The 23,349-nt window shown below is 46.9% G+C and overlaps 1 protein-coding gene across 1 annotated transcript in view; it reads left to right on the forward strand.

The window, feature by feature from the left end:
* LOC119972288 (DENN domain-containing protein 3-like) overlaps window positions 1-23,349 on the forward strand; it is a 160,360-nt gene that overhangs the window by 129,420 nt on the left and 7,591 nt on the right. The window contains 5 exon segments of the mRNA XM_038808751.1: window positions 2,447-2,576; window positions 3,008-3,106; window positions 10,670-10,809; window positions 12,906-13,066; window positions 13,688-13,830. Coding sequence (XP_038664679.1) covers window positions 2,447-2,576; window positions 3,008-3,106; window positions 10,670-10,809; window positions 12,906-13,066; window positions 13,688-13,830 — 673 coding nt within the window.

Genomic DNA, 23,349 nt, shown 5'->3' on the forward strand with positions numbered 1-23,349 from the left:
GGGGCTGACAGACCACGCCATGTCCTAAGTGAAGTGGGCGAGTATGAGAGCCTCCTTGACCCTCCAGGCTTGCTGGACCCTCGCTGCCTCCGCCTGTCCTGCAGTCTTCTTCCTGCAACTTTCTCACTTTAAATTTGCCGCCTTGCTCCGCTCGTTATTCTTTTTTTTTTAAATAATTTTTATTAAGGTTTTCACAAAATATGAACAAAACAATATTAACAGAACAACCATGGTAAAAACCCAAGAACAACACCCACCCCACTACAAAAGCAACTACTAAAACAAAAACAAAACAAAAAAAAGCAAAAAGCAAACTCCTGCTTGCCCATGTCACAGTCCTGAGGCAGTTAATTAAAAAAAAAAATTAAGAGTACTCAATTATTTTTTTTCCAATTAAGTGGCAATTTAGCAAGGCCAATCCACCTACCCTGCACATCTTTGGGTTGTGGGGGCGAAACCCACGCAAACATGGGGAGAATGTGCAAACTCCACACAGACAGCGACCGGGGCCAGGATCGAACCTGGGACCTCAGTCCCGTAGGCAGCAGTGCTAACCAATGTGCCACCATGTCGCCCTCCGTTTAAAAAAAATGTTTTTAGGGTACCCTATTCTTTTTTTTCAATTTACATTTGCACATATTTTTGGGTTGTGGGGGTGAGCCCCATGCAGACACAGGGCAAATGTGCAAGCTCCAAACAGACAGTGACCAGGGACTGGGATCGAACCCGGGTCCTCGGTGCAGTGAGGCAGCAGTGCTAACCACTGTGCCACCGTGCTGCCACATGAGACATTCAATCAGTTTTTGATCGGAAGAGAAGAGTCTCAAACAAACGTTGGTAGGAAAAGATCCCAGCTAAGTTTAAAAAACGTGAAAAGGACTATAGTTAGCACAGGGGAGTGGGCTCAGGGGAAGCCCTGACAATTGAAGTGAGCTCAGGAGAAGCCCAGCGTACAGAGCCCAGAGCAGCAGAAGGCTGATGACTCTGTGCTGTGGACTGATGGGGCAGTAGTGTTTTGTGCGGCAGTGCTGAAGAGTTGAAATTGTGCTTTTATGTTGATGCTTGAGTGCACTCGGGAGCCAGCATTTATTGCCCAACCCAAATTCACCTTGAGAAGGTTGGTGGTTGCTGCCTTCTTAAAGTGCTGCAGTCCATATGGTGTAAGTATACCCACAGTGCAGATAGGAAGAGAGTTCCAGAATTTTGACCTATTGGCAGTACAGGGACAGCAATGGAGTTCTAAGTGAGGATGGTGTGTGGTTTAGAGGGAAACCTGCAGATCCCATGCATCTGTTGCCCTCTCCTTGAAGGTGGCAGTTTTGGAAGGTGCCAGTTTTGCTGTTGAAGGAGCCTTGGTGAGTTGCTGCATTGCAAAAGGTATACACTGCAGTGACTATGTTGGGGTGGAAGGAATGTATTAATTTGTGGATGGAGGTGCCAATCAAGTGGGCTGCTTTGTCCTAGATAATATTGAGCTTCTTACTCACTGTAGAATTCCCTACCTATGACTTGCTCTTGTAGCCACAGTATGTGTACGGCTAGTCCAATTCAATTTCTTGTCACTGGAAATCCTAGGAACTTGACAGTTGGGGATTCAGCTATGGTAATGTCATTGGGAGATGGTTGGAATTTGTTCTGGTTGAGGATGGTCGTTGCTTGGCACTTGTCACTTATCAACCTAAGCCAGAATGTTGTCCAGGTCTTGTTGCATGTGGACATGGTGGAAAAATGTAATCTGTTCCAGTGATCATATAATCAGAAGAAAGTGTATAGATGAACTAAAAAGGTGCAGGTATGGGGGGACTTGGGTAAGCAGCCATGATTGATGCTTTGGGACTTTCAAAGGTGATGGTGCCTGGGAGAGAGGAAATGCCAATAGAAATTGCTTTGTCCAGGTAACTAAGAATGCAGGTGCAGACATGGAGATGGAAGCTAGGGATGGCAGGTTAATTGTGTTAAACACTGAGGAGAGACTTTGGAGGACAAGGAACAAAAATGCTTGACTGTTAGCACAATAGCGGCAGATTTTAGTGATGGCTTTGCTTATGGACGCTAAGTGGACTAGTTATGACTGTTCTGTACACTATCAATTCTGTGCTGAAATTGATCAAATTTGACTGAACCTTGTTTTAGAGAATATTTTTTGTCACAAATATGCTGAATCCATATTATGCACTTGAAAAAAGTCCTTTTCACTGTAAATCACTAAATATAGAGAACAGGATCATTTCAAAGTTTAGGGATGCTTGAATTAATAGGAGAGTTCATAATATCAATGCCAGACCTAAGTATTTTTTTCTAAAAGCTTGCCATCTGGACTATCCTCATTTCAATAGTCTAGTGAATTATTGTGGAAGCCAATATTATCTCAATGTTTGCAAGACTTGACCAGTGTATAAATGTCTAATATGCCAACAAGGGATGAATATTTTGATGTCATTTTCAGGACCCACAGTACATTCAGCATGCACTGACCAATGTTCTGTTAATGGATGCTGTGGTTGGATGCATGCAGTCACCTCGAGCAATCTATGCAGCTTCCAAGTTGGCTTATTTTGACCAAATGAAGAATATGGGCGAGTATAAGGAAACCTTTGTTATTTCTACTGACTTTTAAAACGGCCTTTTTGTACAGGCACTGTGGCCAATATTAATTGGTTATTACTGGTTGAATATAAGTGCAAGTATTAGCCAATGTTGACTTCTTTAAAGACTACGATGATAGCGCTGTTGGAAAACCAATCTATTTTAATAACCTAAATTGCAAAGAAATTGCAAATGCTCGATCTTAAAAAAAAAAAATTCCTGAAATACACAGCTAGAGCAAAGATATTTAAGCAAAGATAGTTAATGGCCAGGATTATAGAGTTTTCATGTGTTCAGATTCAAAAATGTTAAATTTTTATCTTTTCCCTTTATGATGTTTGCTAATTTGCTATTTTTTGCCAACATTTTCTAATACCAGACTTTTGTGTCTAATGTCAGTTGTATTGTGAATTTATTCTAGTGGTTCCGAAAACAACTTCAGAGACTTTAAAGCACAAAATAAATCCTTCTGCTGGTCAAACTAATCCTCAGGCTGTGAATGCGCTTCTGTATACACCAGGTAATCAATTGTTTTGGAAACTAGCATACAATCCATAAGTGTATTTATGCAATACCCTGGATTTTGCAGTGGTAATGACATTACTCCCCTGAAACTGACAGCAAATGTATAGAATAATGTGGAAATTTAGATGTTGCTATTTGTGATTCTATGCTTCTCTAGAGGGTCCCCTGCTCAGGTTCTCAGACTGCAATCAATTGCAAACCTATGAATTGATTTAAACTTTCACTCTTAGATTAGCTGCAAAAGTGTTTGAGAATTTACACCATTGTTGAATGTTAATCCCCTCATCGTTTATTTCACTATCTGAAATTAAAAGTGAAGGGTGAAGCTTTTAGTTCATTAGTTGGTTCCCTGTGAGAATACTTCAGTTTGGTTAGCTGTTTACCTACTTGCTAACATCACTGTTCCTGCACTCCATGCTGTCCCTTGGCTTGTATTAGAGCCCATTCTTTTGATTTCCCGTTGTTCCCATTTTATTTTATCTTCATTGGGTTTTTTTTGATCCGGGGATCGTTAATTAAGATATACCTCTAAGTTGGGCGAGGAAGTGCAGAATTCAAAGTTTCAAATAGCTTGACAACTGGAACATTGTGACTTCAAGTTTTTTATTTTGAAAGGAAATCCCAGACTTTCTGACACCCGGCAGATTGGAGGGATTCAGGTCAATTGGTTGGCCAGGGACAGTGTTCTGCCTGGCAACAGATAGCAATTGGTTCCTGCCAGGTGGGGTTTATTGGGGAGAACTCAGCAGAGGACATCAAACCCTCGAATTAAGAAGCTCTATTTTCTCCCCCTCTCTCGACTGCTGGCTGCCTGCTGTCTCTGTGAGTCTATGGTGAAGACATTACAAGCTGAAAGAAAAGATAACATCCAAGTGAAGGCCTAAATTGGAAAAAGAATCTAACTGGAAGATATCCACATGAAGTCAAGGATTCCCTATCTTGTATTTTTTGTCATTATTTTCTTCCTTCTTCACCACCCTTTCCCTCTGTATTGTCTGTCTCAGTGTGTCTGTATATTTAGAGTGAGGCGAGTTAGAAAGGGGGATTTGGGAATTATATAGTAGTTAACAAGGTTGTATTAGGCCTATTTAATATTAATTACTGTTCAATAATAAAAGGTTATTTGCGTTAAAAGTTTACAAACCTGGTGGATGAAATTAATCGGGATCAAAGCAAAGACATTGGGAATTTAAGTAACTATAATTTTACCTGTGTTGTGACCCTGGGTCAAGTGGAGCTAGAATTGACCGCGCACTAGGCCAGGGTGCCGTGACACTTGGCACTAGATTTAGACTGCAATTGGGAAAGGGGATGTCTGTACCACAGGGTTCACTGGTCAGTGCTTTTTCTCACTGTGACCCATTTGATGCTGGAAACCTGGTGTGACCTCAGAGTGAGCGCAGGGTTGGGGTGTTCATGGAGGTTAGCATGTCAGATGTGAGAACAGAGGATGGAGAGCTGAGAGTACGCGGGGCAACGTTGTAAGAGCGGGGTAGAGGTTATAGCTGAGGGAGCTTGGAGAGTAAACAGCAATGTTTGTTTCACCTACCATTTTGCAACTCTGTGAGATACAGAGATTGGGGCCGGGATTCTCCCGCAATCGGCGGGATGGCCCGGCGCCAAGAACGGCGCGAACCACTCCGGCGTCACGCCAACCGGAACTTCAGGAAACCTCCGACCCGGAAGGGGCTAGCAGCGGCGTGACGCCAATCGCGACGGCGTCACCCATCACAGATGCGCGCGCCGTCATTGATGCCACACGGCGTCACAGCACAAAGACTGGGTAAAATGGCTGTCCGCCGCGCAGCGGCGAGGTTCCAGTAGCGAGACATCGAGGCGCTCCTGGATGCAGTGGAGCGGAGGAGGGAGGCGCTGTATCCCGGACACGGCCGCAGGGTCGCACCTAACCTCAGCTGGCGGGAGGTGGCAGAGGCCGTCATCGCCGTGGCCGTAACAGCCAGGACAGGCATCCACACAGTGCCACAAGAAGGTCAATGACCTAGTCAGGACAGCCAGGGTGGACCTAAGGACCGGGAGGTTGCGGATGCAGAGGTCGGGGCCAAAGCACCAAGTGAGGCCCCTCACTATCTGCCCCCATTCCCTTTGCCCACCCCCCCCCCCCCTCCCACCCCCACCCCCAAACCCCCATCTGCGTGTCTAACCACGCATGCTGTATTGTGTATTACAGGACCAAACATCGACCCACCCGTCCCTGCGGCTGCCGACCGCCCCCAGGACATGGAACGACCCAGGCCATCAGGCATACGACCACCCCACCCAGTGCCAGGGCGCCCACAAGACAGGGATAGACCTGGGCCGTCAGGCGTACGCCGCCCCCATCTAGTGCCAGTGCAGTGACGCCGAAGGGCCAAACGCAGCGACGGGGAGGGCAGCCACACCAGCAGGCCCCCGTCCCAGTCAACCCAGGACACTGACACACAGGGCACAACCACCTAGGACACCCACACACAGGACACACTCGCCCAGGACACTGACACACGGGACACAACCACACGCAGGACACACCCGCGCAGGACACACCCGCGCAGGACACACACCCGCGCAGGACACACACCCGCGCAGGACACACACCCGCGCAGGACACACACCCGCGCAGGACACACACCCGCGCAGGACACACACCCGCGCAGGACACACACCCGCGCAGGACACACACCCGCGCAGGACACACACCCGCGCAGGACACACACCCGCGCAGGACACACACCCGCGCAGGACACACACCCGCGCAGGACACACACCCGCGCAGGACACACACCCGCGCAGGACACACACCCGCGCAGGAAACAACCACCCAGGACACTGACACACAGGCCACAGACACACAGGACACCCACGCACAGGACACAACCATGCAGGACTCCCACACACACGGGATGGATGGACAGGAATCACCACCCCAGGGGACCCCGGACTTTGGGTCTGATGAGGGTCTCGACATTATGCCAAGGCTATCTCCCACACCCTCCACCATCACACAGACACTCACCTCGGTTGGGCACTTTAGCGATGAGGCTTCTGGTAAACTAACTGGTGCGCACAACACAGCCGTCCTGGTACAGCAGGTGAAGGTGGAAGCAGCCGAGGGGCTGGACGGTCGGAGGGCAGCCCGGCCCCAGCATCCATCTGCCGCCCAGACGGGTTCCGGGTTCCTGGAGTTACCACACCCACCCATAGACCCCCCCCCCCCTCTGCAGCCTGGTGCCATGGGCTGCATGGTCGCTACTGCTGCCAGCTGCCACCCGGCCAGGCAAACCCTCCACTCCCGGCACCCCCCATCCCCGGCAGCCCCCATGGTCATCCCCGGCACTCCAGAACCACGGCACCCCCCATCCCCGGCACCCCCCATCCCCGGTACCCCCCATCCCCGGTACCCCCCATCCCCCGGCACCCCCCATCCCCGGCACCCCCCATCCCCGACAGCCCCCATCCCCGGCACTCTCATCCCCGGCACCCCGAGCCACGGCACCCCCCATTCCCCGCACCCCCACCCCCGGCACCCCCATCCCCGGGACTCTCATCCCCAGAACACCCGTGCTACGGCGCCCCCATCCCCGGCACACCCGTGCCACCGTGACCCCTATCCCGGCACCCCCCATTCCTGCCTCTTCCCAAAATCCCCCCCACCCCCGGCACGACCCTGACCACCGGCATGCACCCTCGGCCTTGGGGTGCACCTTCCACCGGCAACCTCAACACCCCCCCCCCCCCCCAAGCTACGGGCGTGCCATCTATCTGGCAGCCACCCCATGCTGATCCCTACCTCCTCGCTCGCCGACATCAACTAGAACGAGTGGTTAAAAAGCATGTTTAATTCCCTGGGGGTCACGTCAACGGGACTTCGGGCCATCCGGGCCGGAGATTTGGAGCAGTCCCAGGCTCATCGCGTTGCGCTGATTCTCGCGACTCTGCGAAGCACGCGGCTGATTCTCGTCGGCGCGATTTTTCGCTGGCATTGCGAATACGGCGTCGGAATGGCGGGGCGGGATTCATACCGCCCTCCCCGGAGATTCTCCGACCTGCCAGGGGGGTCCATGCTAATATTCTCTATCCATGCTAATGTATTACCTGCAACTCCATGAGTCCTTATCTTTCCTATTAACTTTTTGTGCTGCACTATCCTTCTTGCTGAGCTTTTGATTTTCAATGGAATGTATTTTTGTTGAACGTTTTGGATTGTTTCTTTAATTTACCTGTAACTGTCAAAGACTCAGTTGAATCCGTGTGCAATATATCAGCCACTGACTGAACAGTTGTACTTCATGGCTTCTGGCTTCGAACATTTACCATGACGACATTATTCTAAACCTTAAAATATGTGTGCTCCGTGATAAACTTAGTAATATCGTATCTAGGATGGCGTGATGGCAGGTTTATTCCCTCGGACTCACCAAACGAGCATGCAGCACTAGCCAGTTCCTGCAACAGACCCGGGCATTTTCCAGATGTTAACTACAACAAGATTGATTGATCTGACTATTTGCAAGCAATGCCTTAAAATTGAATTGTTTTACTCTTCAGACTGTCTTAGTTGCTCTTCATAAATTAGAGCAGTATTTTTTAGGGACAAGTAGAGGAACTGCTGAAATCTTTAAAAAATCATGTTATTAAGATGTATAATAGCTTTAATGTATTGGGCCTTTCTTAAAAACCTTCTCACTCAACAGCCTATCGCCAAAACTCAACCCATTAGGATTACCATCTGCCCTTCAGTCTCTTTCACTTTTTAGAATATCCACCCCAGAGGGTCTTGCTGCGGATCGCCCTGTGGATCTGAGTCAATGACTTGCTAGAAATTCCTCTCCTAGCATCCCCTCAAAATATGCATCAGTGAAAACTTTGGGGGGGGGGGGGGGGGGGGGGGGGTGGGTGGGGATGCTGCACTATTGGCAATGGCATATGTACGGCATATTAAACAACTTTTTGCACAACTATTATGATGCCTCTGTCACTCTCTTCCGCAGAGCGGGCTGACCCCCGGACCCTTTGCGGACCATTTGCCCATCTCTGCAGGCAAACCCCACCCGGAGCTGTGTCCCATCTCGCAGGTGTTTGGATTTTAGTTGCTGCATGTGTGGTGTTGCCTCCCGTAGTGTTCAGGCACAATGTCCAGGTATCAAGGTGCATTTGGAATGCTAGGCAATGACTCCCACATGCTACATGGCTCGCCCTCCCATGGGAATCCTATTGGCATGTCTTTAATTTATCTTTAATATGCACTTTTTGCTTTGGTCAAATACGTTTATATTATATACACCATATTTAAGGATACGTTTTGGATCAATTTGCGTTACCAGATAGTATAAATTTGATACAGTGATACGACTGTTAGGTAGATTCAAACATTATTTGCCGCATAACTACCAAGTGGAAGAGGTAAAACAGATGTGTGCTGAAACAAAAGGATGGATAACATTTTTGTTTCAAATCAGGAGCGCGAATCGCCCGGGGCTGGCGTCAGTCCCGCCCCCGCCATGTCCCGAATTCTCCGCCCCCCCGATGAAGGGCCAGGCCACCGTGGGGGCACCCCCCGGGGTCAGATCCCCCCCCCCCCAAGGACCCCGCGCCGCCAATCCCGCCAGTAAGGTACATAAGAACATAAGAACTCGGAGCAGGAGTAGGCCATCTGGCCCCTCGAGCCTGCTCCGCCATTCAATTAGATCATGGCTGATCTTTTGTGGACTCAGCTCCACTTTCCGGCCCGAACACCATAACCCTTAATCCCTTTATTCTTCAAAAAACTATCTATCTTTACCTTAAAAACATGTAATGAAGGAGCCTCAACTGCTTCACTGGGCAAGGAATTCCATAGATTCACAACCCTTTGGGTGAAGAAGTTCCTCCTAAACTCAGTCCTAAATCTACTTCCCCTTATTTTGAGGCTATGCCCCCTAGTTCTGCTGTCACCTGCCAGTGGAAACAACCTGCCCGCATCTATCCTATCTATTCCCTTCATAATTTTAAATGTTTCTATAAGATCCCCCCTCATCCTTCTAAATTCCAATGAGTACAGTCCCAGTCTACTCAACCTCTCCTCATAATCCAACCCCATCAGCTCTGGGATTAACCTAGTGAATCTCCTCTGCACACCCTCCAGCGCCAGTACGTCCTTTCTCAAGTAAGGAGACCAAAACTGAACACAATACTCCAGGTGTGGCCGCACTAACACCTTATACAATTGCAACATAACCTCCCTAGTCTTAAACTCCATCCCTCTAGCAATGAAGGACAAAATTCCATTTGCCTTCTTAATCACCTGTTGCACTTGTAAACCAACCTTCTGTGACTCGTGCACTAGCACACCCAAGTCTCTCTGAACAGCGGCGTGCTTTAATATTTTATCGTTTAAATAATAATCCCGTTTGCTGTTATTCCTACCAAAATGGATAACCTCACATTTGTCAACATTGTATTCCATCTGCCAGACCCGAGCCCATTCACTTAACCTATCCAAATCCCTCTGCAGACTTCCAGTATCCTCTGCACTTTTCGCTTTACCACTCATCTTAGTGTCATCTGCAAACTTGGACACATTGCCCTTGGTCCCCAACTGCATGTGGGAGTCATTGCCTAGCATTCCAAATGCACCTTGATACCTGGACATTGTGCCTGAACACTACGGGAGGCATCAATGTAAATTGTGAGCAGTTGTGGGCCCAACACGGATCCCTGAGGGACACCACTAGCTACTGATTGCCAACCAGAGAAACACCCATTTATCCCAACTCTTTGCTTTCTATTAATTAACCAATCCTCTATCCATGCTACTACTTTACCCTTAATGCCATGCATCTTTATCTTATGCAGCAACCTTTTGTGTGGCACCTTGTCAAAGGCTTTCTGGAAATCCAGATATACCACATCCATCGGCTCCCCGTTATCTACTGCACTGGTAATGTCCTCAAAAAATTCCACTAAATTAGTTAGGCATGACCTGCCTTTAACGAACCCATGCTGCGTCTGCCCAATGGGACAATTTCTATCCAGATGCCTCGCAATTTCTTCCTTGATGATAGATTCCAGCATCTTCCCTATTACCGAAGTTAAACTCGCTGGCCTATAATTTCCTGCTTTCTGCCTACCTCCTTTTTTAAACAGTGGCGTCACGTTTGCTAATTTCCAATCCACCGGGACCACCCCAGAGTCTAGTGAATTTCGGTAAATTATCACTAGTGCATCTGCAAAGGTAGGTGGTTTAATCCACGCCGGCGGAAGAGGCTTGTCAGCGGTGGGACTTCGGCCCTTCGCGGGCCGGAGAGCCGCCGCGGGGGGCCCGCTGACCGGTGCAGCGCTATTCCCGCCCCCGCCGAATCTCGGGTGGCGGAGAATTTGGGACACGGCGGGGGCAGGATTGATGCCGGCCCCGGGCGATTCTCCGACCCGGCGGGGGGTCGAAGAATCCCGCCCCAGGTGTTTTTTGAAGCCATGTTAGACTTGAGGCATTGAAATGAAACAATTACCAAGTTTCTGCTTAAGTTTGCATTTTTTTAACAATCTGTCGATACTACACTAAATTGTACATACTTTACTGTGCTAGGTCCTGCAGTACATCAAGAAGAGGATGAGAATACAAAACCGAGACTATGGTGCGCATTAAGTGAAGGAAAAGTAGTGCTCTTCAATGCAGCAACCTGGTCCATTCAGCAACATTGTATTCAAGTAGGAAATTCAAAATTGGTGAGTTGTTGGGAAATAGGGCTGGTTTGAATATTTGTGGGTATTGGAAGCAAAGTTTAAATTAAGCTTAATTTGTGTTTGTACGTGTGTGCTACGAAACAGTGAAAACTTAATTAGCTCCATGTTAAATAAAGGTGCTTGCGTGCCTATGGGTTTTGGTTTCACTTCAAACTATGCCTGCATTGTATTTGAAGTTTTAGGATGTGAAAGCAATTATAGACTCTATTAAAAAACAAATCTAATCTGTTGCTTAATTATCCTGGTTGGGACAGCAAGTTAGTTGTAAACTGGAACCAGTGAAGCTGGACGCAAGGAAGGGAATTGCAAAAAGCAGATTCCGCAAAAGAACAGAGGCTGTCCGTTTAGGCAAGACAATACCGGGATGCAGAAAAGAAGTCCCAGAAGCTAAAGAAATACTGGGATGAGAGTTCCAGGACATAAAGGAATAAATAACTGGAATATGAACAAGATACTATTCACTGAAGTTAAAGAAAGGGGCAGAGAGAGGCTCCCAGTTAAAGACAGAGCTGAAAGGTACAGACCTGTGGAAGTATGCTAGCAAGAAGCAAAACATCTGAAGTAATCGTAAGGTTACAGCCTGTGATGCAATGGTGTTCTGGGTATCTGAGATTGTGTGGAAGCTTGAATGTGCGTGGCAATCCAATGCAGAGGAATATTGAAAGGAGGGGTTGAAATCCTGGAGGTGGATCCTTAGTAAAGGCATTCAAAAGAAAACGTTGTTTGGGGAAAGATTGTGAGTATAGTTTAGAAACACTGGAAATGCTTGTGTGGAAGTCAGCTCCAGTTAGCTCAATGTGACAAGCATCCAAGGAGATTTGATGAGAAATCCTCAAGTTGTATTGGTGGCATCTGTCATTTGATTTCAGAGCGTGGTGTGTCTGACCACATTTTGCCTACTGGTTTACATGGACTGTGTACTTGGGACATGAGGGTGTAAGATATATTTTGTAACTTGTGTAATCCATGTAGATCTCTGAAGGTATATTGGGAGTGTATTATGTTTAATTTTCTTATTTTATAAATGTTGTATACTTCTGTCAAAGGTTATTTGGCAGCCCTGTGACTGTTCATCCACTTCTTGAAACCAAAAAGAAAGTTAGAATCTATTGAGCCGGGTCCGTCCTGGGATCTGACCACCCAGTAGTGGTGACCACATCTGACCACATCAGCTGGGATCGTAACAGAGTTCAAAAATCTTTTTAAAAATTGAGGGGGCATTAAAGGCAGTGAAGTACAATTTGTAAAGGACTTTGGGAAAATGCTGCGCAATCAATTGATGGGGCAAAAAGTTCTAAGGTGTTCAGATTAGCTGAAGGATGCATTTGCGTGTCCTTGTTTACTGCAGGCTTTATGCAACCTTCTAAACTGAAACTATACAGTTAAAAACTGACTTGGGTAAGGCTGCAATCGACCTCGTGTAAAAGTCAACTCTGTGCTTTTTGACCTGAAACACCATTGTTTTTGTCTCTTATAATGTCTACCCTGTGTTTTAAGTTGATCTATATCCAAACATTTCAGAACCAAAGTATAACCTCTGCAGTCACATCAAAAACCTAAATTCATTATTCATGAAAAACATCAATCATCGCCCTCTGCTTTCCCATGGAAGTGATGGGAATCTTGGGCCTTGCCACTTGGGCCCTTACAAGTGCTAACTCAGTGCGAATCCCCTTGCACCAAGGGCTAATCCCTTTTGGAAACTATACGGTTAAAATCTGACTTGGGTAAGGCTGCAAAATGGGCAGTTGCATCTGCTGAGTACCTGATAGATGGAATTGTTTCTGAGGGATTTATACTTGCAGCCTCATTCTATAGAATGAAATTCCTCTGATGTGAACAGTGTTGAAAACATTGCAGAGTAATTGAGCAGAGAGGGAGAAAGGCTAATCCTGCAGATGTGATAAAAATGATTAATTTTCATTAAGTCCAAAAATTATATTATGAAATATGGTCGAACTTGAACAAAAAGTACTTCCTTAGACATGTCTTCCTGTTTAACAATGCTGTAATGAATTATGCTACAATGCAATATTTCTAGTAATTGACATTGGCTGAAATTAGTCATTTATTTTCAGAATTGTATGTTGGGAGTGGAGTTCAGCCAAATTTGGGTTGGTTCACAGGACTCCTGCATTTACATTATCAATACTCGCAGCATGTCCTGCAACAAACAGCTGACGGAACACTGCACTGATGTAACTGACATGGTCCTTGAGGATCAGGGCTCAAAGCTCAGGTATGGTACTTGGAACGAATATGTTCTTACTGACTGTGTGTGTTAATGGTGAATATGGATGATTCCAGATTCCTTTTCATTATTTGTTTCTGTTAACATGCGGGCAGTTGTTTGGGGATTGGTGGGAGGATGGGATTTTTGTTGTTGATATGGAGATTGACATTATATCCGTTACTGCTTATTGTTTATTTTTGGTGGGTGCAAATTTGGGAGAAGATGTGAAAAAGGAGAATAAAAATATTTTTTAAAAGTATGTTCCTACTGCCTAGAAATTGATTTTCGAGCTTTGAAATGTCAATATTTGAAGATAATGGGTGAGATCTTGCGGATATTCATGCCAGTAGGATCTTCCAGTCCCACCAATGGCTTATCCCAGCGTCATGGACTGGAATCAATGGGGAACCCCATTGACGGTGGCGGGAGTAGAAGTTCCCGCTGCCCAGCGCCGGTTGCCCTCCTGCTGCCAAGAAACGCTGCGGGAAGGCCAGAAAATCTCGCCCTCTATCCGAATAATGCATGAATTCATACAAGATGTCAAAGTATTTTCGTAAGCATGTGTTGATCAGTTTATGTCAAAATAATTGACATTTCATTGAACTGCAAATTCTCCTGTGTTTTTAGTCAAAAACAAGTGCATTCATGCAGTCTAGATGGAAGAGTCATTTGCTGGGATGTGAACACATTAGAGATAAAGACAGATTTTCAGTTGCCCAATTGTCACAAGCTAACTGCCATTAAACTTCACAATTCTACGCTCTGGTGTTGTGAGTATTAATACTTACTATTAGTAAAATACTTACTATTAATAAAATACTTACTATTAATAAAAAGTAATAATACTTTTATTTTCTCTGAACTTCTGCAGTGTTTTGCATCAAGAAAAATTGAGGATACGGATAATATTTTCATTAACTGCAGAAAAGATCCTTGTATCTAATTACAAATCAGATGCATTTTCTAAATGCATTTTCGCAACCTGTTTTATTTAACAATTGTACGTTGCATTTTATTTTAACATCCATTTAAAATTGTGATGATGGGATATTTTGTTAAAAACTATGCTTTACATGGTTTCCACATAATCATAAAATGGTTGCAGCTCAGAAGAAGATCATTTGGTCTGTCAAGCCATTGCTGGCTCTCTGCAAGATAAATTTAACTAGCCCCACTCCCGGGCCCTCCCGTTCCCTTTAATCCTGCAATTTTTTCCTCTTCAGGTACTTTTGAATACTGCTGTTGAATTTTCCTTCTCCAATCTTTCAGGCATTGCATAAATACTTTAGCTACAAGAGCAGGTCAGACAATCTGGGAATTCTGCGACAAGGGTGGCACAGTGGTTAGCACTGCTGCCTCATAGTGCCAGGGACCCGGCCTTGGGTGACTCTGTGGAGTTTTCATGTTCTCCCCATGTCTGCATGGGTGTCCTCAGGGTGCTCCGGCTTCCTCCCACAGTCCAAAGTTGTGCAGGTTAGGTGGATTGACCATACTAAATCCCCTTTAGTGTCCAAAAGGATAGGTGGATTTATGGGATAGGTTGTCCTGAAAAGCTTTTTCGGAAGCTTGGTACAGACTCAATGGGCTGAAAGGCTTCCTTCTGCATTTTAGGGATTCTATCTATTTCTCATTTTAAGTAACTCTGCTCCAAACTACCACCACCTACAAGCCACAAGTCAGGAGTGTGATGGAATATTTGCCTGGATGAGTGTAGGTCCAACAACACTCCAGAAGACACAGAAGCAGAATTAGGCCACTTGGCTCATCGAGTCTGCTCTGCCATTCAATCATGGCTGATATTTTTCCATCCCCATTCTCCTGCCTTCTCCGCATAACCCCTGATCCTATTATTAATCAAGAACCTATCTATCTCTGTCTTAAAGGCACGCAATGATTTGACCTCTACAGCCTTCTGCGGCAAAGAGTTTCACAGATTCACCACCCTCTGGCTGAAGAAATTCCTCCTCATCTCTGTTTTAAAGGATTGTCCCTTTAGTCTGAGATTATGTCCTCTGGTTCTAGTTGTTCCTACAAGTGGAAACATTCTCTCTACGTCCACCCTCTCCAGGCCTCGCAGTATCCTGTAAGTTTCAATAAGATCCCCCTCATCCTTCGAAACTCCAACGAGTACAGAGCCAGAGTCCTCAACTGTTCCTCATACGACTCGATCATAGAATCACAATTCTTGACAAGGTCCCACATGGCAGACTGATCAAAAAAGTGATATCTCATGGGAAATGGGGCAAGGTGGCAGATACAAAGACTGGCTCAGTGACAGGAAACTAATGTTTTTGCAAATGGAAAACGGTCTCCAGTGGTGTTCTGCAGGGCCCTTCCTGTTTGATGTATATATTAATTATTTTGACTTTACTGTGGGTGGCATGATTTGGAAATTTGCAGATGACACAAGAATTGGCCACGTACTTGATAGTGAAGAGGATAGCTGTCAACTCTAGAATTATATCAGTCGTTTGGTTGAGTGGGCAGAGAAGTGGCAAATGGAATTCAATCCGGAAAAGTGTGAGGTAATGCATTCGGGGATGGAAAACAAAGCAAAGGAATACTCATAGAACATAGAACATAGAACAGTACAGCACAGAACAGGCCCTTCGGCCCTCGATGTTGTGCCGAACAATGATCACCCTACTTAAACCCACGTAACCCGTATACCCGTAACCCAACAATCCCCCCCATTAACCTTACACTACGGGCAATTTAGCATGGCCAATCCACCTAACCCGCACATCTTTGGACTGTGGGAGGAAACCGGAGCACCCGGAGGAAACCCACGCACACACAGGGAGGACGTGCAGACTCCACACAGACAGTGACCCAGCCGGGAATCGAACCTGGGACCCTGGAGCTGTGAAGCATTGATGCTAACCACCATGCTACCGTGAGGTAAACAGGAAGACATTTGAGAGGAGTTGAGGAAGTGAGAGGCCGTGGAGTCCATGCCCACAGGCCCTGAAATGTGGCAGGACAAGTGGACAGGATGGTCAAGAATGCATGTGGAATATTTTCCTTTATCGGGCGAGGTATTGAGTGCAAAAGCAGGGATATGATAATGGGATTATATAAAACGCAGGTTTGGCCACAGCTGAAATATTATGTGCAGTTCTGGTCAGCACATTACAGGAAGGAGATAAATGCTCTGGAGGAGTGCAGAGGAGATTTGCTCTGGAGGGAGTGCAGAGGAGACTTGCTCTGGAGGGAGTGCAGAGGAGACTTGCTCTGGAGGGAGTGCAGAGGAGACTTGCTCTGGAGGGAGTGCAGAGGAGATTTGCTCTGGAGGGAGTGCAGAGGAGATTTGCTCTGGAGGAAGTGCAGAGGAGATTTGCTCTGGAGGAAGTGCAGAGGAGATTTGCTCTGGAGGGAATGCAGAGATTTGTTCTGGAGGGAGTGCAGAGGAGATTTGCTCTGGAGGGAGTGCAGAGGAGATTTACACTGGAGTGAGTGCAGAGGAGACTTGCTCTGGAGGGAGTGCAGAGGAGATTTGCTCTGGAGGAAGTGCAGAGGAGATTTGCTCTGGAGGGAGTGCAGAGGAGATTTGCTCTGGAGCGAGTGCAGAGGAGATTTGCTCTGGAGGGAGTGCAGAGGAGATTTGCTCTGGAGGGAGTGCAGAGGAGATTTACACTGGAGGGAGTGCAGAGGAGATTTACACTGGAGGGAGTGCAGAGGAGACTTGCTCTGGAGGGAGTGCAGAGGAGATTTACACTGGAGGGAGTGCAGAGGAGATTTGCTCTGGAGGGAGTGCAGAGGAGATTTGCTCTGGAGCGAGTGCAAAGAAGATTTGCTCTGGAGGGAGAGAAGAGGAGATTTGCTCTGGAGGGAGTGCAGAGGAGATTTGCTCTGGAGGGAGTGCAGAGGAGATTTGCTCTGGAGGGAGTGCAGAGGAGACTTGCTCTGGAGGGAGTGCAGAGGAGACTTGCTCTGGAGGGAGTGCAGAGGAGATTTGCTCTGGAGGGAGTGCAGAGGAGATTTGCTCTGGAGGGAGTGCAGAGGAGATTTGCTCTGGAGGGAGTGCAGAGGAGATTTGCTCTGGAGGGAGTGCAGAGGAGATTTACACTGGAGGGAGTGCAGAGGAGATTTGCTCTGGAGCGAGTGCAGAGGAGATTTGCTCTGGAGCGAGTGCAGAGGAGATTTGCTCTGGAGGGAGTGCAGAGGAGATTTGCTCTGGAGGGAGTGCAGAGGAGATTTGCTCTGGAGGGAGTGCAGAGGAGATTTGCTCTGGAGGGAGTGCAGAGGAGACTTGCTCTGGAGGGAGTGCAGAGGAGATTTGCTCTGGAGGGAGTGCAGAGGAGATTTGCTCTGGAGGGAGTGCAGAGGAGATTTACAAGAATGTTGCCAGGGCTTGAATATTGCAGCAATGAGGAGAGTTTGGATAGACTGTAGGGTTGTTTTCCTTAGAACGGAAGAGGTTAAGGGGTGTCCTAATTGAGTTCTTCAAAATTATGACATTGCAAACAGAAGGGTTCCCTTTACTCCACCAGAGGCTGGTATTGGGTGTCACAGATAACTGTGGGTATCTCTCTCCTGCAGGTGTTGAAACCACAACCCAGAAGTGTCGCACTGGGACAGCTTCGCAAGAGAGAGGGAACAAGTCTCACTGTTTATACCTAACCAGTGGGATTGTTCTTATGCCACACCAGTTGCCTTGACTGCCACCTACACCTGTGTGAGTCTCTCTTCTGTTGATGGTGAAATGTCACCCGGAAATGCCCCACTAGGGCAGCACGGTAGCATTGTGGATAGCACAATCGCTTCACAGCTCCAGGGTCCCAGGTTCGATTCCAGCTTGGGTCACTGTCTGTGCGGAGTCTGCACATCCTTCCCGTGTGTGCGTGGGTTTCCTCCGGGTGCTCCGGTTTCCTCCCACAGTCCAAACATGTGCAGGTTAGGAGGATTGGCCATGATAAATTGCCCTTAGTGTCCAAAATTGCCCTTAGTGTTGGGTTGTGTTATGGGGATGGGGTGGAGGTGTTAACATTGGGTAGGGTGCTCTTTCCAGGAGCTGGTGCAGACTCGATGGGCCGAATGGCCTCCTTCTGCACTGTAAATTCTATGATAGTGCAACTTCACAAGAGAGAGAGAAAGAGGGATCACTGTTTATTCCTAACCAGTAGCCTCTCTTGAGTGAGCATGTTCGAAGCGCTCGGATTCCTTTTGGGTCCTTGACTACGGAATTATGTTCTGGCAATTATTGTGACTCAACCAGAGCAGACAGCGAAAGAATGGTGAGACTACAACAGTGGTAGATTTAAAATTAAATAATTTATTCAAGAGAATTAGGTCCTCCACAACTCAGACTATAACACACAAACACTGGTTATAAAATACTATGTATAAAGCAAGAGACTAAATGGCACATCGAAAATTCTTACTTTTACACAAATTTACTTTAAGCTCGCAAACATAGATACATATATATCCACACGCCCACCTCAACCTCAACAATCTACACTAATTGGGAATTTCTGTGGGTTGAGGGAGTATACTCACTGTTCTCAGGAGGAATAGTTAAACTGTCGCTGCTGGGCCGTGAGCCTAGTGTCCCTCCGGTCTTCGTGGTCTGCTCGCAGCAAGTGAAGAGTGCGCCAAGCAGGACAGAGAGAGGGAGTTCCTGAGTCCCGTACTTTTCAGGGCAAAAAACCTGAATGGAACTGACTGACCCCTCCCACAGGTACGTTTCAGGACAAAGGCCAGCTGATTGCTGAAAAGATTAAATTGATTTGATCAGTGTCGCCACAAAAGGTTCTCTAATGTCTCCAGAGACTGCTGATCTCTTAAAAATGGTTCAAATGGATGCTAGGGACAACGTTAATCGTTTTCCAATTAAGGTAATGTGATTTCGTCTGGCCAGTGCAGAACTGATTTACATTCCATTGTTTCTCTTGGAGTGAGTTGTGGACATTTAATCTTCCTACATAATTTTCTGTTGGCCCTGAGATGAGTCTTCGGGATGTATATTCTGCTGTCTGCCTGTAGACGCGCATTCTGTATTCCTGTACCGCATGTCCTTTTAAAATGGCATATATCCTTTCCAACTTTGTCCCGTTCATTTTGTTCTGCTGATGAGTTGCTGTAACTTACAACATATTAGACAGGAAAGACTTGTTTCCCCTAGCTGAGGGGTCAATTACTATGGACCATAGATTTGTGGTGATTGGTAGAAGGATTTGAGGGGCAATAAGGAAAAAGATTTTCACCCACGGGGTGATTGGTGTCAGGAATTCTCTGACTACGTTGATGGCCAAGGTACCTGAATCTGCATATGAAGGGCTGTAACCTGCAAGGCTACAGACCAGATCATAGAAAATGGGTTTAAAATGGGACTTCCGGTGCGACGGCATGAAGGAGCGGCCACACCTCAGGTGGCTCCTGTGCAGGCTCCGACACATGGGCTTATCTGTCCAATCGTAAAAATAAAAAAAATAGACTTTCCCGGCAGTGCAACTAACCACAAAGAACGCAACATTGAAACTGACACCGAAGAGGGGCGGAGGGGTGAAATTGGTAGAAGTCGAACCCGAGCAACAATGCATCAAAAATGGTAAGGAGGCGGCCATGCCCATCACCCTCGACATGATGGCAGGGGTGGTAGCTGGAGAATTTAAAAAATTTGGTGCAGAAATGGATGAACACTTCAAGAAACACGGTCAGGAATTGAAAGCTTTATTTAAAACTACAGTGGAGGACGTTTTAGGCCCAGTAATGGAGCAACTGAACAACTGAGCAAAACAATTAAGGGAGTAGACTTGCAGGCAGAGAAATTGAAAAATGTGGAGGAGCCTTATTCCAGCACAAAGACAGATTTGCGTTCTTCGAGGCTGAAATGGCAATCGTCAGAGATAGGAACAAGGGCTTCAGGGTGAATCTGGATAATTTAGAAAATAGGTCCAGGCACATGAACCTGAGGCTGGTGGGTCTACCCGAGGGAGTTGGCGCAAGGCCGACCGAATATTTTGCTTCAAAGCTCTCCCAATTGTCGGACCCTCCTCCAGATGGAGAAGATATGGTAGAATTCCTGGATGAGTTCGAGTTTCCCAAGGCGGAGGAGGAGTTACGAGAGGACCTTGATACTCCGCTAGAGTTGGATGTGATCAAGCAGGTGATGAAACTGATGCAGTCGGGAAAGGCACCAGGACCTGATGGGTTCCCGGTGGAATTTTATAAAAATTCAGAGATCTATTAGCCCCTCAATTGTTAGGGATGTTTATGGACTCCTTGGAGAAAGACGCTTTGCCACAGCCGCTGAGGCCGGCTTCGATTTCCCTGCTCTTGAAAAACGACAAGGACCCATTAGACTGTGGGCCGTATAATCCAATCTCCCTATTAAATATAGACATAGACACAAAGCTATTAGCTAAGGTGCTGGCATTAAGTCTGGAATCTTGTCTGTCAGAGGTGATGGGGAAGACCAAGTGGATTTTATTAAGTGGCAGAGTTTGACAGCGAACGTGAGACTACCCCCCCCCCCCCCCCCTTTGGCCAGCACAGACACAGTGGGCTGAATGGTCTCTTTCTGCACTGTAGCTTTTCTATGGTTCTATAGTTGAGACAGCATAGACATGATGGGCTGAATGGCCTCTTTCTGCACTGTAACTTTTGCTTGGTTCTATAGTTAGGACCGCACAGAAACGATGGGCTGAATGGCCTCTTTCTGCACTGTAACTTTTGCATGGTTCTATGGTTACGGTGCATAAGGAGACCATTCAACCCATCATGTCTGCACCATGAATGAGCATTATGATTTAATGCCTTTGCCTTTTCCCTGTAACCCTGTACATAGTTTCTATTCAAACAATTATCTAATGTCGTCTTGAGTGTCACAATTGAAACTGCCTCCATCACACTTCCAGGCAGTGCATTGCAGACCAAACCACTCATGTGAAAAGGTTTTTTCATATTGCATTTCTTCTTTTGCAAATCAGTTTGAATCAGTACATGCTTCTTGGTGCTCTTCACCTTCCCCTCTCCAAGGAGAATAGTCTCAACCGCTCCAATCTATCCTCATAACTGAAGTTTCTCATCCCTGGAACCATTCTTATAAATCTCTTTTGCACTCTCTCCAACTCATTCAAATTCTTTTGAAAGTGTGACACCCAGAACTGTACGCAGTAATCAGTTGAGGTATATGTCTTCAAATTCAGCATAACCTCCTTTGCCATTATACTCTATACTATTAATAAAGTCTAAGATAGTGTATACCATTGAAGGTAGCAAGGCATGTCGAAAGAGCATTTAATAAAGCTTATAGAATTTTTGGATTTATTAACATGGGCATTGAGTACAAGAGTAAGGAGGTCATGTTGAACTTGTAACAGATGCTAGTTAGGCCTTATATGGAGTACTGCATCCATTTCTTGGGCAAGGATATGAAGGCATTGGAAAAAGCATTGAGGAAATTCACTAGAATGATTCCACTGATGAAGAACTGTGGGCGAAATTCTCCTCTCCCACGAAAAATCGGGAAGGCCGTCGTGAATTCGGCCAAGTTTCACGACGGCCTCGGAGGCCGCTCCTCTCACCTTATTCACCCCCACCCGGGGGGGCTATGAAACAGCCCTCCGTAACTCTCGGCCGCCGGGCCTTGATGCTTGCGTCAAGGCGGCGCGCCGAGAATGACGTGGCCGGCGCGCCTAAGTGACGTCAGCCGCGCGTGCGCAGGTTGGCCGCTCCAACCCGCCCATGCGCGGCTGACGTCACGACGGCTGACGGCTCAAACCCACGCATGCGCGGTTGCCGTCTTCCCCTCCGCTGCCCCGCAAGACGTGGCGGCTTGATCTTGCGGGGCAGCGGAGGGGAAAGAGTGCGTCCCTTTGAGATGCCGGCCCGACGATCGGTGGGCACCGATCCCGGGCCAGCCCCCTCCCGAGCACGGCCGTGGTGCTCACTCCCCTCTCCGCCCCCCACAACTTCAAACCAGCTTTTGGCGCCATGATCACGACGGCAGCGACCAGGTGTGGTTGCCGCCGTCGTGAACCGGTCGCGAACGGCAGGCCGCTCGGTCGGAGAATCGCCGGTCGCCGTGAAAAACGGCGAGCGGCGATTCTTCCGCGTTGGGGGGGGGGGGGGTGGGAGAATCGCGGGGGGCATGTCATGAGTCGCCCGGCCATCCCGCGATTCTCCCACCCGGCGTGGGGAGCAGAGAATCGCATCCATTAGCTTTGAGGATACGTTTGAGAGATTAGGACTATTTTCCTTGGAGAAAGAATGGCTGAGAGGAGACTTGATAGAAAAATTTAGGATCCTGAGGGGTATGGTTAGGGTAAATAGTGAGAAACTGTTCCCACTTGAGGGCACCAAGGGGTCGAGGGCCCAGTTTCAAAATAATTGGCAAAAGGAGTAAAAATTATGAGGAAAATATTTTTCACCCAGAGGATAGTGTGAGCCTGGAACGAAATTCCTGAGAGGGAGTTGGAGGAAGGTTTGATCAAAGTATTCAATCGGAAATTTGACTGATATCTGAAAATAAACATTGTGCAAGGTTATGGGAATAAGGTAGGGGAGTAGGACTAGGTAGAATGCTCTTTCAGAGAGCCAGGATAGACTCGATGGACCAAATGGCCTCCTGCACTATTAAGATATTATGAATCACAGAATTCTGTGATTCCTCTGCCAATGCAAACAAATTTCTGTCAATCTAATCTGTCCCTCATGTTTTTCAGCACATCTGTCAAATCCCTTCTCAGACTTCACTTTCCAGAGGCAACCAGTCTCAGCCCCTCCGATCTATCAACATAACTGAAGTCCTTCAACTCTGGAATCATTCTTGCAAATCTTTTCTGCACCCACTCTAAAGTCTTCACATCCCTCCAAAGGTGCAATGCCCAAAGTTGGATGCAATGTTGTGGTTGAGGCCAAATTAGTGTTTTATTAATGTTTATCATAACTTCCCAACTTTGAATACCATTGTTTAAAAAAAAACATTTACCACTGCTCTCTTTTTCTCGTCACTTAGCTAACTTTGTATCCATGCTGACATTATCCCTTTTATTCCAAGTGCTTAGAAATTGCATGCAAACCTGTAATGTGACACCTTATCTAATCGCTAGAATAATAATTATAATCTTCATTAAAACTGCAATCAAGTTACTGTGAAAAGCTAGTCGCCACATTCCAGTGCCTGTTCGGGTACACTGAGGGAGAATTCAGAATGTCCAATACACCTAACAAACATGTCTTTCGGAATTTGTGGGAGGAAACCAGTGCACCTGGAGGAAACCCATGCAGACACGGGGAGAACGTGTAAACTCCACAAATCGAGCCTACAACCCTGGAGCTGT

This window comes from Scyliorhinus canicula, chromosome 10 (assembly GCF_902713615.1).
Source record: "Scyliorhinus canicula chromosome 10, sScyCan1.1, whole genome shotgun sequence".
NCBI classification, from domain to species: Eukaryota; Metazoa; Chordata; class Chondrichthyes; order Carcharhiniformes; family Scyliorhinidae; genus Scyliorhinus; species Scyliorhinus canicula.